Genomic DNA, 19680 nt, shown 5'->3' on the forward strand with positions numbered 1-19680 from the left:
TTGAAAGTGGTTTTACAATGCTGACAAGTGTGTTCTCAGCCAGGCGGGGGTTCCTGTATTAATTTCAGATAACACGTAGATGTGGAATTGGAGTCCCTCTCCCTATAAATAAAAGGGGATGAAGTAATGAACCTGTCGCAAGCTGAGCCATGTTGTCTCTGTCCCTTACCCTGTGCATGTGCTGCGTGTAGCTTTTTGGAGGCCGTTTCTTCCTGTGTCATTTATTTCCTCCCTGGATGCCTTAGCTGGGGCAGTAGATGATCGTGAACTCTATGCAGGAGCTGTCTTTCTGCTGATGATGTAGCAGAGCACATAGTTTTGCTGTGACAGGAAATAAGCTGTGCTTAGTCCTGGCACAGAACAGTTGTTGTTATCTTCAGATTGACTGTACTTTGTCCTATATTTCTTCCCATCTCTGCTCTATCTTGCTCTCAGGTTCCAGCAGCCTGCAAGGAAGCAGCAGGTACCTGCTCCAGAGCCGTGATGTACATGGAGGAATAAGCAAACAGCAGCATCTGTGCAGAAAGAGTATTTAAAAGGCAATGATCGAGGGAGGAGGAAGCAGATTAGGTTAAAAATATAAAACAAAACTGATCAAATGCCAGAAGTGTTTGCTGTCATCAGCAGAGCTCAGGTGCCCCCTACTTACATTGCTGAAGGATATAAAATCAGAGGTGCTGTGCATCTCAGCACCAGGGGCTCATTCATTCCTGTAATTCCAGTACTATGTAACACAATTTTTTCTTTATGTACTTGAATCTTTTTAAACGTCCTTTTTGCTATTAGTGTTGTCGGTGGCTTAATGGATTTCTTGATAGCTGAGCTCCTCTTTTTGGTACAGTTTTGTTAATCTGTGTTCAGAAAGACAGCGCGTAAAAATCACTCCTTTCAATTTGAGATATCTGGAGATAATTTTTATACCCACTGTGTGAAAATAACTTGAACAGTAGTAGAATTATCTGTTGTAAGAGAGGTGATTTTGCTTGTGAATTGGGTTTAAAGATAAAATCTTCTTCGTTCCTGGGACCTGGATTTCCTATTCATTGCTCTCTCTTAAGATTAATCGGGAGCAAGGCTTAATCCAGAAGGTGATTGAATTGTCCTTAAACAGTGATGTAGAACATTACCCTCTTGATCGAAATGCTTTTACAGTCTTGCAGTGCTAAGAAATCACGGGCCTGTGAGCTGCTTGTGATGTGCACCATGTGAGGGAGGACGCTGCTGCTTCATTTGCTGCCTCTTTGGAAAGAAAAATGTTTTCAGAGTGTTTTTGTACTACAGTTGCTGCATCTTTCAAGAATTAATGCCTTCTGTAGCTCCTCTTTTTCAGCAAGAAGTGTGTAGAGCTTGTAACTTGTCCTAAATCTCCAGTTATAGAACACGATAATGATTTCTAAGGGGTTTACTTGCCTCTTTTGAAGGCCCAAGAACAGGGAGAAGCATCTAATTATCAAGGGCTTTTGGGCTGGCATGCGTGAACTCCACGGTCCATCGCTTCATTTCAGGACTCCCAGCTGAGAATGGTTTGTGATCAGGAACATTTGGGATCTGGTAGTACTCATTCGAGATGCATGTACCACATCCAACAACAAAAAAAAACAACCACAGCAGCTTGTTGTTTAATGGCCTTGCTGTAAGGATGCTGGCCGCCAGCACGCTGCTGGCACGCTTCTCCCTGTAGTTTAGGAGGGTAGTCAAGGCCAGGAGATTTAGGAGCTTATTAAAGGCACTGCGGCTTCAGGCACTCCTGCTAGCTAGCAGTCACCTAGCAAATAAGAAAGACTAAGAAAGAGTCTTTGGGGTGTTGCTGAGTGCTGTTGTTCCCGTGCTTTGTGCAGCCTCTTTCTTGTGGCCAGAATGCTTTTGACCTTCTGAGTTGAACTTCCCACTTTGTGATGCTTTTCTAGTATTTGAATCCTTTTTCTGACGGCTTGTTTGCATGCATTAAAATCATGTTGTGTTTAGGATTGGATACGCTCAGAAGCTTGTGATAAAAGACTCTAATAAAAGTCTGCTTTAATCACAAAATGCTCAAGGACTGGAAGCTGTTGGGACCAATTGGGACCAGTCGTGGGCAAAACAAGTGTTTTGTCCACTCTTGCAGTCTTCCTAGAGTAAAGTGGAGGTCTCTGTCTGCTTTAGGAGAGCCAACTAAACTGGATCGTTCCCCTCCATACATGTTTTATGCCAAAATGTGTGGGGACAGCTTGTTCTGCTGCCAGCTGCAATGGTCCCACAGCATGGGGAGGGCCATTGGGCAACCCAAAACTGTGTGTAATTGCTTAGAGCGAGGCTAGCCCTGTGGTTTAAAGCAAGATTATAATCATAGCTATTGCATTTTCCCTTTTTTTTTTTTTTTAAAGTCCTCATTTGGTTTATAGGTGGAAGTGATTGAATTCCCTCTGGAGAGATACACAGGTGTGGGACAGGGCTCCTAGGCTTCTGTTCCCTCTCAATTCTTCCTGCTGCTTAGTGAAGCAGTAATTTGCTGCAAGCCAGGCTTTCACTTGTGATTGGAAATGACTGTGCAAAACCTTGTCAAAGCTGTTCACATCCCAGAGTCACTTAAAATATATATGGATATTTATACCTAAAAGGCACTTTGGAGCACGAGAGCTCTCTGGGATGCCAGGGGCCGTTGCAGTCGTTGCTGGTGTCCCCAGATGGGACCTAGAGAATCTTCTCGCTGTGTTTGTCTGCCCAGAGAGCCCACAGACTGAAAGCAAAAGCGAGTAGGACGAAATTGCTCTCTCCGGGGCTTCGGATGATTATTAAGTGCTGGCCTACTGCCTGGTTCCTGTCACTGCTCCGCACAAGTGAGACAGATCTGGAAGAGGTGGCTGCAGCTGTACAGCTGAAAAGTTGTGCTTTTAATTGCTAACTAATTAAAGTTACCATTTGCATTTGGGGTTTTCCTTTTTTAAAGAATGACATGATATTATGCACGAAACTGCTAGCGCTGCTTATTTAGAGCACGACTGAACCAGGAACTTTCTCTCGCCGTCTTGCTGGTGCATCTGGTTTTCACCTATTGCGTGCTTTGCCATCTGGATTTTATGACTTCTCCACTGGTAGCCCTTGTCCCTCCAGTCCTTGACTCCCCTCTCTCTGGGCGTATGATCCAGTAATGTTTTCCCTTTTGTCTTCGTAAACAATAGACAGTCAGACTAACTGTGAGAGTACAAAGTCAAGGGAGCTTTGCAGATTCAGCTTGACAACTCCTCTCTGAATTATTTAAAGACCTTAGACAAAAAAAGCCCATCAAGATTTTTGGATGACTTCTCTTCTAGTATTGTGGAGAATACCTGGTATGTGAGTCCCACTGATTTTACCCATTGAAATCCACATGATTAGTATAATAGCAAATGCAATTAGAATTTGGGGGCTGCCTCCTGATATCCCTCCAGAAGTGACTGAGTTACAGAGAGCTGTAACAAGGAATGGGAGTTTTCTCTCTAGCTGTAAGGATTGTGTGCAGAGATTGGGTTGTTTTTTCTTCTCACAATCAGTGAACTTGTCTAAGAACATCCTACCTTTTTTCTTCTGACTTCAATTTCAGTTTTTGGTAGGCTGTTAATTTTGCATTCTCGTAGTTGTGAAATCTGCGATGCTTTTCTATAGTTGAATGACTCGGTGATTTCTGATCTCTCAGATGCATTTCTGTTGCTGGTTTCACCTGTCCTTCTGGATTCTGGGGCATGTTAGAAGGATGGGATCAGGGAAGCAAGCAGAGGAGCACAATTGAGTCCTTTAGATGATGTGCAGTTCATTATTACCTTTTGAATAGGTCATTCTGCAGAACTAAGTAGGGAAGATGTCATGCTTTGCACTTACTGCACTGAAGCTATAAAGCTGAGCTCTCATCATTCTCAATACCTAAGGCATAGCCATCATCTCTTCCTGCTCACTTCTCCCTCAGATGAATACAATAGAGAAAGCATCAGCAGAAGGATATTAGAGAAACAACCTCTTATGTATCATCTGTACAATCTATGGTTTTGTTTAATGAAGTTCTTCACCTTCAGTGTCAGAGCTTTACTCCTTATTAAAATTCAATTTACTGTACTGTCTTTCAGTACCAGCAGTACCGTTTGGTAATCAGTGCTGATATTTTGCAGTGTGGCCTGCCTTTGAAAGCTCGCTTGCAAAAATGCTGTGTGGGCTGCAACATACCTTCCTTCGGCGATTCCAAGATTCCTTTTGGTTTCCAAGTGGAAGATAACAGTCTGCCTCCCAGCCTTGCTAACGTGACCCAGCTCGAGGTCCAGTTGAGCCACCCGTGCATGTGCCCATACTGATAAGGATTTACAGAGACCGTGCTGATGCCAAGCCAGTCTGACTCCAGCCCTCTTCTTGGCCATGGGTGAGCAAGGAAATGTCTCTGTTGGCTGAGGGAGAACTTCCTGCTCAGCTGCCCCAGCCCTATTCATGCTTACCCTGTAGCACCAGAATAGAACACGGAAGAAGAAAACAGAGGCTGTAGACATTTCCATTGCCAATCTCAAGTTTATCAGCCTATTATCTCCTATTAATTTTCTTATGTGTTCATCAATCCAATCAATGAAAATATTTGCTCGCTGCATCTGGAGCACTTTGAAAAACAGCATTTTGAGGAGAGACAGCTTTCTGTTTCTGGAGACTAGAGAAAACAACATGGCATGGTAAAACTTGCACTGCCTTGTCTGCATTGCAGGAGGCTTCAGGTGTGTAGCACTGCACTTGGTCTGTTTATACCATTAGCTAGATTGAATGTTGAAGGAGAGCAGCGGGTTGTGAATTGTTTCAAGATTAATGGAAAGTATTGTTTTACTTTAATTAAACTTGTATTCATTAAATCAAAGTCCTCTTCTTCAAATAGGTGTATGTTACAAATAGCTTTAGTATGGGGATAATTTCATGAAGCTTGTGTGCACTCTAATGTTAGCATTTTCTCTGCAAGAAACAATTTGTTCCTTTTCTCTCACCAGGTTCTGGTGATTTCATTTGTGGCACACCAAAGCCATACCATGTTCTAGGGTGCTGTACAGGGCTTTGGCCTTGTGCCTTTCCCTGAGGTCTCCCCTAGCTTTTTCTGACACATCTCCTCCCACTCTGCCAAAAACTGTTATGTGGAAACACTTGTGTTCAGAGTTGCGTCTTGGTTTATGCATTTTCTCCTGCTTTAGGAAAAAAAAAAGTCCATGTGTATATATTTTTATATTTCCTATAGTGGTTATACAGCTACAAGTCGAGCTGTCTTACCTTTCCCTTTTCTGTTCTTACACCACACTGCTGCAGCCCTTTGGGTGGAAGCAATCTGTGGGGGTCAGATGCTTTTGTTCTTCTGTTGTGTCTTGCTTCCCTGACCCTTGCTTGTAGCTCTGCTTGTCACATATATGCCTAAACCTCTGCCTTCTCTGCATGCAATGTTAGCTAGAGGTATAGCATCTTAGGCATGCTCTCATTTTGGCCCTGCAGACGGCATCTTCAGGATTGACAGTTAGACCCTTGGTTTCATTTCAGCTGCTATTAAAAACCCACTCCTGGCCTAAGGAGAAGAACTGAAACCATGCACTGAAACCAGTATATTTCTTCATTCAGTTAGTCTGTGTGTTTCATAGGTATCAGAGCACTTGGGTCTCTATGCAATATTATTCCAAGACCCATCAACAAAATGGTGAGGATTTTAATGTACGTTTCAAACCTTCAAAGTTGTCTTGGATGTGGAGGGAGATGCTGAAGTGTGTGTTTTGAGTCACCATTGCCCCTAAACCTCCATGTAGCCGAAGTCAGGTGTTACAGATTGCAAGCAAGAAGCTTGGAGTTTTGCAGTGCCCCATTTCCCTGCCTGGCACTGCCACCAGCACAGTGTATCAGCACACTGCTGCCACGCAGACTGTGCAATAGCTGTCATACCTCCTGTGCTGTTGCTGTAGCATCAGGGTTTGGGGGTGGGATTTCACTTCAAAAGGGACGTTATTGCAGTTAAAGCTTGCAAATTAACTGTCAGAATGTGGTTGTCTTAATGTGAGATTTTTTCTCCCGTCTGCATCAGGCGAAGGTGGAGGTGACTTTCGTTAGCACAGTGCAAAGAAGCTATGATCGGTACGAGACCCAATTTGCTGGGTATTGTCCAAACAGACAGCCAGTGACAGCCTATTGCCCCTGAAAGTTTGACAGCCAAACTGTCCAAAATGAACGGTAGCAGAGTATGAATCTGTTATCAGTTTTAAATAAATTGATTTCCTCAGTCCATCAGCCATTCCTTGAGATTTTGCCAAGATGTTCCCCTCTTGCTGACCCAGCCAGCCTGCCTCAGCATGGATCTCTTCATCATTCCTGACATCTTTTAGTGTTAACCCGTTCTCCTGCGTCGATTGCCACCATTCTATGTTTGTAATGCATTGAGGTATCCCCTCGAAGCAAAAGCAGAAGTGGTCAGAGTGCATGGGAGATAGCAGGCACTGGTGTAGGTCTGGTGGCACTGGTGTCCTAGAAAGCAAGTGCCCTGCATACCAAGTGTTCATAGGTGTGAGCTATGGGATAGGAAGGGCCATGGCATGCTCTTCAAAACCCACGAGCAGAGTTCATGTTGGATGCAGTATGTTCAGCCTCACCTGGGAGACTTGTGTGATTAGCAGCAATGATTTGTGCCCCTGGACTGTTTGGGAGAGAAATGCAGATGGAACAGATTTCTCATCAGCAAATAAGTAAATACCGCAGCTCAGAAAAGGAATGCTTATTAAGAGAGCTAAATCTCAATGGTTTTACTCCCTGCTTTGTGTCTTCCTAGTTGTGAACATCAGGATTAACCTGGGGCAAATCCAGTGGGTGTGTTGCCTCTGTTTCCCCACGTGTCAAAGTAGGTTAATAGTTGGTTGGCTCGCCAGGACATTTGTTACACTTAATTAATGTTGTAATATGCCTTTGGTTCTTCTGATTGAACGTGCTGTGTGAATGCTAAGTTGTTTTTACTGATTGGATTGTTAATTAAATGTGCACATATAAATGATTTATTGGTGTTAGAAAAAAATAAGCCTTAATAATTTAAAATGTTAACATCAAGGGGGTTGGGTCAGTTTTAAGACTGTATCATCTGCCTGTGTAGAGGTTTGAAGCTAGTAATGAAAATTTAGAGGATGGTATTGGAAGAGAGGGGAAGCAGGAGCTTGACCAGCAGTTGGCTTATTTAGTGGTATCTCTTTATGGGGGCTGATTTAACAGCAGCACCCAAGCTGTAAGGCCTGGTGCAGGGACGCCATCAGCATGCACTGAGCTTCAGAGAGCAGGGAACATGACATGTTGTCCTGGCCCAACTTGGAAACCATTTGTCAGCATGCAGAAGAGAGCGCTTCAGTTCAGCACAGCAGATGACATGCAAAATTTGCTTCTGTGAAGCAGGGGAAAAAAAACACAAAAGAAAGTATTTCTGGGGGAATGTGTGTCTGCCAGGCTGCTGACACAGATCACTGCCTGCTGAACACTCCTGGCCCTGCAACAGTTATTTTCCCCACCAAGTAACATGGAGTTTCAGTCTCTAGTCATAAGGCTTCTGCCTCCATATATTCTTCTCTTTTTTTTCTTGGCTGGGCAGATGTTTGAGGTGCAGGTGGAAGCCTGCAAGCCAAAGCAGGGACCAGAGGAACAGATATGTTGTCAAGAGCTGTGCTAGTGAGTTCAGGGACTTAGAAGGATGGAGAGCTGAGAAAATGCGTGGAAGTAGATACAGTTGATCAAATAATGGGTTTAGCCAGCATCCATTCCCTTTCAGAACCCAAGCAAGGTATGTGTGCTGGCGTGGGAGATAAGATAGCATGTTGGAGGCAAAAGGGTTGGGAAGGAAAGGAGGCAGGATTTACAAAGCTGGTGTCAAACAGGCACCTGAAGCTTAAATAAAGAGCACAGAATGAAGGGGTGTGGTGTGAGATCCCGTGCTAAGGAGAATGGTCTCAGATATAAAGTTTCCCAAGGCTATGGACAGATGGTGTGGGAGAGATCAAAGTGCTCTGGCACAGACAGGTGTGTGAAGATTAGAAAGAGGAAACTGAGCAGCTGGATTTAGTATTGCTGGAAGAGGAAGCCCCGGTTTGGTGAAAATGAGAAGAGAAGAGAGATGGAAGAACATGGGAAATGGTTTTAAGTTGAGGGAGGGAAGATTTAGGTTGGATGTCAGGGGGAAGTTCTTTGCTATGAGAGTGGTGAGGTGCTGGAACAGCTGCCCAGAGAGGCTGTGGATGCCCCGTCCATCGCTGGAGGTGTTGAAGGCCAGGTTGGATGGGGCCCTGGGCAGCCTGGGCTGGTACTAAATGCGGAGGTTGGTGGCCCTGCGTGTGGCAGGGGGTTGGAGATTCGTGATCCTTGAGGTCCCTTCCAACCCGGACCATTCTGTGATTCTGTGAAGGAGCCTGTTGTAAATGGAGGAGGACCAAGAGGCTGGGAAACAAAAAAAAGATGGCTTTAGCATCTCTCAGGGGTTCCCATCAGCACCTGTTCCCCCCATTCCCCAGTTCAGAGCAGCAGTTAGAAGCAGGGCTCTCGCTATGCACCAGAAGCCTTCAGCACCCATGGTAGGCTGCATTTATAGGGTGAGCTGCTTGTGCAATCCCAGGATAGCTTGGTCTGAAAAGGCTTTTCACGTTCTACTGACTTGTATTTAGAGCCTCTGATCCCTGATGGCTTGCAGTTGGTCTGCATAAGATGAAAATCTAAACTACTGGATTTAGATCATATTTCTGAGTACTCTTACGCAGACTTTGTGGCAATTTCTGGGATCACACATTTTGTTTCTGATTAAATGAGCATTTGGGAGAGAAACATACAGCGATGGCAATAGTAACTGCTAGCACCCTGGGGCTTCCTTTTGCCACACACAGCTCTGATGGGCAGGGAAGCATGACCTTGGTTGGGAAGAGATTAAATTCATCACCTCCAGCATGAGGTAATGACTGAGCACAACAAACAGGAAGAGGGAGGGAGGAAGGAAAATGTATGGGCAGCAAGAATGTGGCTCTTGGACGATGCAGTTGTGAAGTAACACTGCATTGCAACATGTAGAATTGCCAAATGAATGTTTGGGAGCTTTAGAACTAACAGAATAGATGCTAAAAGCTGTTTTCACTAAACTAATGCCTAACCACTTCCTGTAACTTTACAGTATTGATGCTAATGTGTTGCATGTTTATGTATATTTTTTTTTGTAGGCTTATTGCAAGCTGTATTTATGTACTGCTGACGCTTTGTTCAAGGCCTTGAGCTGTTTGTTTATGGCAAGTGTCTGAAATCCCAGGATGTAGGACGATAGAAACAAGCAGCTTTAGAGACTTTGCCACGTATAATGGGCACCAGAGCTCAGCAGTCCCACACGTAGGATGGGAAGACTTGCCCTTTGGGAAGAATGAGGGCTGGCAGGGTGTGTGTAAATTAATACCAACGTAATTTGCTTTTAATGTATGTCTGTCTACCTTGCCTGATGGGGAGTGTGCAACAGCCGTTAGAGCTGTGTTGTTCAGTCTGCATTAGATGCAAAGTAATAAGGCTCTGACAAATTATTCTTGAGTTGAATTCTAAATAAATTGGGTGCTCATCAAAAATGGCTTTGTTCCAAAGCACCTAAAATGATAGAGGGTTGCCCGTAGCCATAATCAGCAGGGTTACCATCCTGGGGTGGGCTTTGCTGACTGGCTCTTGCCTTTGCACAGCTTGCTTTGCCCTCTTCAGTCATCCTCACTGGCCTCCATTTCCATCTTGAATTCAGAAGATGGTGTAGGAAGGAGCAAATTGGTGCCTGTCCGCGTGCTGCTCCATACACGTGTGCCTGTTTTCTTGGAGCCTGGTCTTCAGTTGCTGTGTTGATCTTGTTTTCTTGAGAGCTACATGCTGAAAAGAAAGGTCACGCTATGAAAAAGTGATTTCTCACTTGGCTGAGAGATGGCTTACTATTTATTTGAGTATGTCATTGGAGCAAGTCTTGGACTGCTTGCCTCTGAGCACCCACGGGCTGTGAATACAGAGACCTGTCTATATGATAGCGAATGAGCCTCCAGTTATACGGTTTCTTCTTGTGCTGAGTTCTGTCTGAATAAAAGTAGAAAAATACATTAAGTGTAAAATCCATAAATGAGAAGACTGCTGCTTCTGGGAGGCTTTCGTAGGGCTGGAATGAGGGATGTATTCATGTACTGGGAGTTGCAGTTGGAAAATACCAGTTGTGGATGTGTCAGGAAACTTTTAATAAAAGTGTCCACGGTAAAGAGGTTAAAGGATGGGATTGCAGAAAAATGAGAGCAGGGATTCAACAAGATGCTGACTTTCTACCTGTGCACATTTCCCAGCGAGGCTAGATTCATCTTGTGCAGAAGCTGCAAGCTCTGCATGAGGCAGAATGATGAAAACTAATTTGTTTGAAAGCTTTTTCCCCTTTATAGAGTACCCGTGAATTCCTACGTGAGAGGAAAGCGCATATGTGATTGTGGGCAACCCTTTCCAAAGAAAGCAACTGAAGGAGTGTTGTCATCTGTAAATCTCTAGGTTAATGTGTTAAGAAAATACCTTTATGATGCTGTGCAGGTGTGGCTGTGTAGCATTTATAAACCTAGAGGGGAGAAAAATTGTCTGTGCAGCTGGAGCGAGAAAGAGGCACAGATGAGACCTTTTTAGATTATTGAGTTGTTGCATTTTCCCCCCCCAGATAAGCCTAAGGAGGCTTTATCTCCGTGTACAAAGGAATTACCTTCAGAACGAGATAAAAATACAGTTTCTAAGGATTAAAAACCACTGTTTAGGCACGTGTTCTGTTCCAGGTTCAAAAGCTGGATGGTGCTGCTACTGAAATGCCTTGGTGTGACATCGTTTGTATGGAAGACCTCTTTTTTCAAAAAGCTGCTCAGTTTAAAGAATTAATTAATTTCTGCTCAGGCCTGATGTTCCCAAAGTAGACAGCATTCGGTCAAATTTGTTCCGAAGGGATTGATGTTAGGCAAGTGTGATGGCACGTGAAGTGGGCTCTGGAACACAGGGAGATAACAGGTTGGACACTGCTGCTGAGCACTGCTCATCGATAACGATTGTACTGCAACAATGGAAGGAAGAGAATTCTGCATGCAAAGTACTGCCCTGCTGGGGAGAGGCGTAATTTATTGGTGGGAATTTTAGCATTTGATTTTGTATGCTGGAGGTTCATCTTGTTTCGCAGCTTAGAATTTGTAATTTTCTTTCAAAAACAAAGGCTGACTTGAGTCATGCAACAAGAAAATAGCTGGATCTCAGGGGATTTAGAGTGAAAAGCCATTATAATCTGCTAATTACAAGATGAAGAGCAGTCAAGCATTGGTGTTCTGTTGGGGAACCACTTTCACGCATCTTGATACATGAAAAGGCTTCGTGCATGGTGTCGGTGTGAGAACTTTCCATGGAATATGTCTTGAGTAATAGCCATCTCCTGTAAGGACCCAGTAGCTTTGCTGTTAAAAAATGGCTTTCTGCACAAGCTGCACTAGATTTAATCCAACTGTGCACTTTAATTCTGCCTATAAATAACATAAAACAATGGCCATTTGAGCACAAGCTTTCTCAGCTAGTATATCTTGCTATTGTATCAACAGCTTTTCTTAATTAGAGCTCTAGCTCCTTTGAATACATTTTCGGGGCTGAGCTGCTTGAAAGAGAATTGCTGACAAACCAAGCTTTTGTTAGCAAAAATGTCTGCTGGGGCGGGAAGGTGAGAAGTTGTTAATTTAAAATAAGTTCTTTAAGAATCCTAACTGTGAATCTATAGAACAAATCTAGCTGAAAATGCAGAAAACTCACGCTTACCTCAATGACCATGGGGCTGGAAGTTTTGAAGGGAATGTGGTTTATTTATGCAGAAGTGTAGGGATAGGAGAGGCACGAGTTCATCTTCTGTAAGTATTTATAAGACATTGAAAGTCCCAAATAAGATTTTGAGTCTGTTGTGTGAACACGTGCACATATAATTTGGAGAAACATTTTGCTCCACCGTCGGTACATTAATCTTCCTAACAAGCAATTTCTTCAGCCCGTTGCATTCTTGTTGCTATTTGTAGGAGACAGGGGAGAGTGCAAAAGTAGGAAACAAGTCCACATTGTCTCTATTCTCCATTAAGCAGACTTCTTCCTCAGTGCAGTCCTTGTGGGAAACAATTGGCAAAGTTGGTTTGAAGCTTAGTTGTGTCTGGTTAATGGCACTGAGGAGTGCTTCTGCATCTTTTATGTGTTTGCATACACAGTTAAAGCAGTGTCTGTTAGCTACCCAGTGCATTTAGCAGCTCTTCAAGAGCTCTGACTGGTCTGGTTGGACCAGCAATCACAAAACTATTCCATTTGCAAACTGTAGAAGTGTAGGTTATGTTCATACACAAGTGCTCCGATTCATACTGGAGAGGCAGAGATGTTTCAAGTGTGCATCTGTGCTCTTCTCTTCATGAGAATGATGCTTCAGCTTTTCCTTCAGGGAAAGTTGCAGCTGAGAGTGGGAACATCTGAATTTAAGCTTTGGTGTATGTGGGTTAGCAGCAGGTGAGTGGTCTTGCAAAGAGGATTAAAGGAAAAAAAAGGTAAGTTATTTGTGTTCATCTTGCCTGTACCAAGTCCTTTTGGAACAGGCTCTCTAAAAAAATTATCAGGAGAGGAAGACCTTAAGCCACTTGCCTGTGATTTCACTGGAGCCCACTGATGAGGGATGCACAACATCTGGAGGCTGAGGCTGCAGGCTCCTGCAGGCTCCTGCTCACCTCTTTGTTAACAAGGGGGGCTGGCAGAGATGGGTCATGCAATTGCACTGCAGAGTTGTATGATTAAGTGCCAATGTGTGCCCATCCAAGAAGCTGTGCCCTTACTGTGGCTCTAACAACTATCCATCTGGGCTGACTTTCATCCAATGATGCCCACCAATGTTTTCTTGCACAGAGCTACAGCCCTTACTTCCTATCACACTGAAGCAGCTCTGACAATTTTCAGGGCTTCAGTTGTTCAGCTGAGTTACCTCAAGCTTCAGGAAACTTCCAGAGCAATTCTGATTCTCTGACTGCTCTTGCATGAATACCAGCAGCCAGCCAGGCTTGCCTTCCCCTCCCTTCCCTGTACAAATTGCCTCCCCAGGGCCATCCAAACACAGGGCTCATCTAGGAGGAAAGGAAATCAGAGTGCTTCAAACCCAGCTGTCACCAGGTGAATAACTCCTTTGAATGATGAATGTAGCAGGTATCTCATCTACTCAGGAAGGTCCCAGATTTGATTTTGTTTTTCTTTCCCTTCAAGAATGTGCTGTAGCAATTTCTTCTTTTGGTGCAATCAGTGAAAATCCCATCAGATCCCAAGGGTGAGTGCTTTGAAGTTGCTTGGGGTGTGTGAGTCCACATTCTGCTGGCTCCTGGTGAGGGGGATGCCAGGTTCAGGTCAGAGGTGCTTCTGTCTGGGCCACCTTTGCTCTCACTACAAATTCATTTTGCATAGTGCCTATCTGTGTAGATCCACATCCAGTCTGTAGGAAGGAAGGGATTGGTGGTGGACTTGAGCCCTTCCCAACATTGAGGAACTGTCTGTCAGACTTCTCATAGTAATGTCAGGGCACCTGACGGAAAGACAGCATGAAAGAAAGGCTGTTCTCAGCACAAGACAAGACTTCAGCCCTGGAGCATCTGTGGACCTGCACTCCGTGTTCATCTCGATGCAAATCCTGAGATGCACCTAGATTTGTCAATTAATCTTTTTTAAATTTGTGCATAACTCCAATTGTATAGTTCTGACAATCCCCAGAGCCGTGCTCTTTTCTATTCATTTAACAGGACCAAAAATCTTCAGCAGTCTCTTGTCAGTTCTCTGGCTGTCCCTGGCTTGTTGAAATGCTGTGTTATCTCATGGCAGGGGACCCATGTGCACTGCATCACATCTCTGCCCATCACCCCTCATCTGCCCTGATGTGCATGGGAGAGGTTGCCACATTTCATCAGGGTGCAGTAATGCTTGCTGGATGGAAAAATGCTGCTGTTTGCCGGGCAGTAAAACCTTCGCCTGATTTTTATCGTGTTTGTTCTTTATTTTTGTTTTCCCCTTCAATCTTCTTTTAGCAAAGGCAGCTGGCACCTACAGCTCCTGCTGCAAGAAGGGCTGCAGCTGCTCACCATCCACAGCAGGACCCAGCGGGGCGCGTGTGTAGCAGAGTCATTTCAAAATTTGGTTACTCCAGGGCACAAGCATTCAGTCGTGGTGGGTCTTCCACATCCCCCTACGTCTGCTTTGGGATCTTTGGGCTCATGCAGTAAATTAGAGAGGGATCAAAGGCCAGCCTTCCAGCCATCCTGCCATGCATGGTTACAGAGTGATCAAGCAGGACGTGCAGTCAAAGCCTACAGTGGGAGCCTGTTTGTTCACGCCTGGATGCTCACAGTGGTGCCATAAGTCTGCCAGATGAGGTGGCCATGGTAGTTGTTCTTTGAGGTAACTGTTCTACCCACCCAGACAAACAGGTTGGCTCAACGTGTGCGTAGCTGATGGGAGGTACAAACTGACAGGGCTCACGCTGCTATCTAAGCAGCTGCATGACTTGCTTAGGTTTTTGATGCCTTGCATGTATTGCTTGTTTCGCAGGCAGCACAGAAGGAAGAGTGTTGTTCCTCTAGAGGATTAAAAAGTTCCCTTGCTGTGTTCCCAGAGAAGCAATGTTGGAATGCCTAACACACAAGTCCCTGTTTGTTCAATGACAGATTTGGTGCTAATTTTGCTGCTGTCTGCTCCCATTTGTGTGTTGTGGTTGTGGATGAAAGCGGCAGAGCAGCGATTAGCTCAAGCTCTGCTGAAGAAACGGTGACTTCTGAAGAACTAGAGAGTGAGAGTATATTACCCTCTGGCGTTTTTATTTTATTTAGCAAGGTAAAACTGTTCATTGAACCAGAGTTCATTTACAGTGGTACCCCAGCAGACTGCAGCCACAGGATGAATTACCAATCGCTCGCAGTGCATACAGGAATCATTCAGGCCCCAGACCATCTGTACCCAGGATTTCACTCTTTGGCACCATTCAGTGGATTGGTACCCATGCCTCTCCCCCAAAATCCTATTAGGCATAACAGAGGGATCTGCTCCCTGTTCTGGTCACCAGATCACACTTAGATCTGCATCCTTTCTGCTGTTCTTGGATTGTAGTTGTTAACCAGAAGCTCACAGGATTAGACTCTGCTAGCCTCCAAATTAATGGAAGGTGGAGTATATGGAGTATATTTTCTTTGAGGATGTATTTTCTTCTTGGGAGCTTTGACATTGGATGATCATTGCTGAGATAATACCAGGAGTAGTAACTAATCCCCTAATGGATAGAACTGGGAGTGAACAATTCTATTTCTAACAATTAGCCCAGTGGGCCACCAGGAGGCTGCTCTTACCTGATCTTACACATCAAATGGGATTTCTCTCCCTTTGCTTCGGAGCTGGTGGCTGTGCAGGCTCCCAGAGCTCCATCCATCCATCGCCCTGTGCCCCAGGCAGTGATGTGCCTGCTGCATGGTCACCTCCAGCCTGCTGAACGCCAGCAGGTTTGTTCCAGTCGCCTTCATTAAAAATGCATGCGTTAAGTGATGGGATAATTACAGCAACTTGGAGAACGGATAGCGGCAGCAAGAGAAATTGAAAGATGTTGGAGGAAAGATATCGGCTATCGTTAGACAAAACAGTTTGTGGCAGGTGGTTTGGCAGCATATAGTGCTGTTGCATATAGTGCTGCTGGATGGCTGGAAAAGGGCATGCAGGACACCAGGTGGGGAGGTGTTACTTCCAGTGCTGCTGCCATCGCTATAGTGCTCAGGTTTTTTTTTGTTTCTAGGCACCATGTCGTTCATTTGGGATTTCCCTGCCCTATCTGATTCTGGTTGTGAGGGTGTGTTTGCACTGCGGGTCACATCAGGCATTCAGGCAGCAGGGCAGAGATCCTCCTGTCCGTGGCTGGCACACAGTGTATGCCTGAGGTTACCTGGTGGTGTGGCAGGTGTTAATTTGCAGACAACCAGGATATCTCCAAAGAAAACTCCTTTGGCTCACAGGATGTAAGCAGGTGCTGTCTTTCTGAATCACGGCAAAGCTGAAGCCCTCTTTTCCTTTCCTTCCAAATGTGGTCTATTTGCTGTTGCTTTTTGACAGCAGGGAAAAGAGTAGCTTTGTCTTACCCTCTTTGTTCTGTTGGTTGGAAACCCCTTGGCTGAGCTGGAGAGCTTTTGTCACATTGATGAGTTGGTTTAGTTAGGTAGGGCACCAGAGACCTTTGTCCATATGCTGCCAAAAGATGAAATGATGGTTATTATTTGCCCACTTCACAAGGGGGCTGTGAGGATTAATTCATGTTTGTAAATTGCTTTTGAGATTTAAAGCTGTGTACGAGCACTAGGGATTATTGCTTTCGCACTCTTTAAGGTAATGTAACTTTTATGAAGACTTCTAGCCTCGAAAGTATCCTGGAAGTGGGAAGAGTTAAGTTCCTTTTGCAATTAGATACACTTACTGTGTTTAAGGTAAAAAGCAACTACTTCACAGCTGTTTCTTCCAAAAAAAAAAAAAAAAAAAGAGGAAAAGGAAAAAATGGAAAAGCAATGGCAAATAGTGACAGTGCCTCCTCTTTTTTTTCCAGGAGTCCAACGTGCTAATTGCTGCTAACAGTCAGGGTACAATTAAGGTAAGTTATTTTGTGCATCATCTCTTTAAGCGCTCAAATCCGTTGTTAGTAAAGAGTGAGGCCACAGACATGGTACAGCCAGGAGTAGGCATCAGAGGAGGTCATCCCAGCTGTGGAAGTATGCATTTTAAATGATGTATTTGCCTCTGGCACATGGGGGAGTGAGCATACAGCAGAGGTAGGAGCAGGGTGCAGAAAGCTGCTGGTGCTGCCCTGCACCCGCTGCCCCTTAGCTCTAAACAGTGCAGAAGGGAAAGCGGCCTGCATCAGGAGAGCTCAATGCTCTGCAGTGATGTGCTGCTTAAATTAAACACAGGCCTGGCACTGGGTGTTATGTATGCAATATTTTTCCTGCCTGATAATAGGTGCCACGTCTCAGTTGCCACAGCAGCCGCTGCGTTTCCACATTGGTTCGAAAGCAGCTGCATGGTGTTGCTTTGAACGGAGAGGTTTTAAATTAGTGCTGTCTGGCACAAACATCTCCACGCGCTCGTGTTGATTTTTGTGACAGCAGAGGAGGCTCTGCATTTGCTCGCTGGCATTAGCCAGACCCCATCTTCTGGCTGGTGCAGCAGAGCTGAAAGCTGAGCTCCTGATGTGCAGCCAGCTAGAGCAGTGCTTGAAATGAGCAGGGCTGCTCCATCGCGTTGCTTACTCTGAGCATGTGGACTGACTTTAACAGACAGCAGCTGCCAACATAGAGTTTTACGAAAGCAACAGCCTTCCCCGTGCACAGAGAGGCTAATGTTTTGCCAGGTATTCAGTGCTTGAATAAAAGTCTTTCCAGAATATCTGTTCGACGTATTTCTGTCCACACAATGTCAAATAACGTTTGTCCCACTTTGTGTCTCTATCAAGCACACAGCCGAGCAGAAATATTGCCCAAACCCAGGTGCTGCTCCTCTGGAGAGCCCCAGGTCCAGCATTGTCCTGGATTGAACCCAGCAGCATTCACCTCCACTGTGCTTTTGAGGTCTTGGTGTTCATGCTGCAGGCTCGTAGCCCAGAGCTCTGACGCTTTCCGTGTCTGCTGATAAAGGAATTTACTTGCTGTCTGCAGAGTTCCATGCTGTGTTGTCACCCTTGTGAATCTGAGCTTCCTCCTCCCAGTTCTCCCTCGTGCCATCGTGTGACAGCAGTTTTCTGGAGCCAGATCAGATCCGATGGTCTGAAGGAACCTGGAAAAATCACTGAAAAAGCAGAAATTAGTCCCAAGTCATCTGTGTTTCTGTGACTAGGTTTCTGTTTTTCCTCCTTTTTAGGCCACGATTGGCCTGGTTACTCCTGTTATTGCAGTTTGTGATGCTGTAGCCTTTCATTTGTAGGTGATTTATTTGGCAGACTTTGGAATTGGTTGCTCGTTACTTTGGTCACTTCCTTCCTACTTAAATGAGCAAAGCATACAGGTGCTTCTGATACCTTTAAGTGAATCCAGCACCAACAGGAGTGGTTTTGCTCATGCACTTTGCTTGTTAATGAGAGAAGGTGGAGAGAGAAATGTGTAAACAGCCAAGGTTATTTGGATTCTAGTATTTCTATTTGAGCTTGTTATCAGATAGTGGGGAAGGTGCGACAGTCTGGCAGTGCCCAGGAAAGGGCAGGATTTGCAGTTATGCTGTGGGCCTATCCCTCTCCACCATGGCAGTCCATGCCCATGGGCTTACAGCCCTCAGCTGTCCCCAGAAAAACCACCCTGGGTTGTTACAAGCTGTACAAATCGCTCAGCAGGTGACAGCCCTCATAGTGCTCATCTCGTTTGTTTGATATTATTGCATGCTGGTGAATAAAGGGTAAGAGGTGGAGACAAGAAGGGTCAGACCTGTCCTAGTGATCTATATGCTGATGTAGGAGATAATGAACATCATAAATTCCTATTCTGCACGCCTTTTCTTCCCTATTAATCAGGTACTGGAGCTGGTATGAAGGCTTTTCTCAAGGCTTGAGGTACTTGGTCCTGCTGATATGCTGCAGTGTTCATCTGGGATCTTCAGTAGGACAAGAAACCGAAACCACCTTGATATTCCTCCCCAAAACCACCATGTTTGTTTGTTTGTTTGTTTGTTTTCCCATATATGGACTTTCAAGGACATTTTTGAGATGCTGGGAACACCGGTGAACTGTCTGCCATCAACATTAACTCCACAGACTTTGCTGCTGCTGGTGGTGGTATGGTTGTCTAATTTTTATGATAGGAAAACAAATTCTTTTAAATAAAAACAAAAAGGAATAATAAAATTTATTGAGCCACAAGCTGAAGCGGGAAGATTCTCTCTTGTTGCATATGGGAACAGATTTACTGGGGAAGGGAGCTTACTGGACCACACAGGGCTGCCCTCAGTTGCATATCTCCACTCATCTTTATCTGGACTATTCCTTCATCTGTGTTGGCATAAAGTCTCTAAGCCTTACCTGGACGTGCAAGCAATTTGCTTTCAGACATGGTTGAGTTGTTCCTTTGATTTTATTTTTTAGATGCATTAAATGTTGAGAAATGTCACCCAGGTTGACATCACTGGAGACTAAAGTCCTTTGGTTACTCAGAAGAGAAGGGCAGCTTCCCCTTCTTCTTCCCTTTATGCCCCTGCTCTGGCCCTAAGGGGCTGCTCCAAAGGAGAGGAGTAAGTCAGCCTTTCACCCACGTGAGCCCGGTCCTCTGCTGCCTGCCACTGACTGTGCAGAAATGATGTGAGCTGCAGCTGCCTGGGACCTGGACTGCCCTCACTGAGACATCGTGGAGAGGTGCCCTCATTGACACTGAGCTGCCTCTCTGACTACATCAGCTAGAGGAGAAAGCATCTTGATCCAGTTACCAAAGCCCTGCACCACTCATCTCCCGTGTGGTCTGCTGATGTTTGCCCCTCTGCAAACCATCAATGGAAGCTGAGCGTTGTGAATGCTGTAATAAGAGAGGGGATAGAGTTGGTTTGTAACGTGTTTCAGAGCCATGATATAAGTAGCCTTATTTTTAATGGTTGTGCATACACTTAATTGTACATATGGAGGGGGAATAAACCATGATGCTAAGA

At 44.9% G+C, this 19680-nt stretch overlaps 1 protein-coding gene and 1 non-coding gene across 4 annotated transcripts in view; both read left to right on the forward strand.

Moving 5' to 3' along the window:
* COP1 (COP1 E3 ubiquitin ligase) overlaps window positions 1-19680 on the forward strand; it is a 127024-nt gene extending 107344 nt beyond the window's left edge. For 2 of the 3 annotated variants that reach the window (XM_048944174.1, XM_048944175.1), the window contains exon 19: window positions 16610-19680. In XM_048944174.1, the coding sequence (XP_048800131.1) occupies window positions 16610-16789 (180 nt within the window). In that variant the 3' untranslated portion in view covers window positions 16790-19680. The remainder of the gene's footprint in view (window positions 1-16609) is intronic. The other variant, XM_048944176.1, reaches the window with a different exon arrangement.
* LOC125694279 (small Cajal body-specific RNA 3) lies at window positions 2058-2180 on the forward strand. Its single transcript, XR_007377487.1, has one exon. It is a non-coding gene; the product is annotated as a small Cajal body-specific RNA 3 (non-coding RNA).

The sequence above is a fragment of the Lagopus muta genome, chromosome 5 (genome assembly GCF_023343835.1).
Source record: "Lagopus muta isolate bLagMut1 chromosome 5, bLagMut1 primary, whole genome shotgun sequence".
Lineage (NCBI taxonomy): Eukaryota > Metazoa > Chordata > Aves > Galliformes > Phasianidae > Lagopus > Lagopus muta.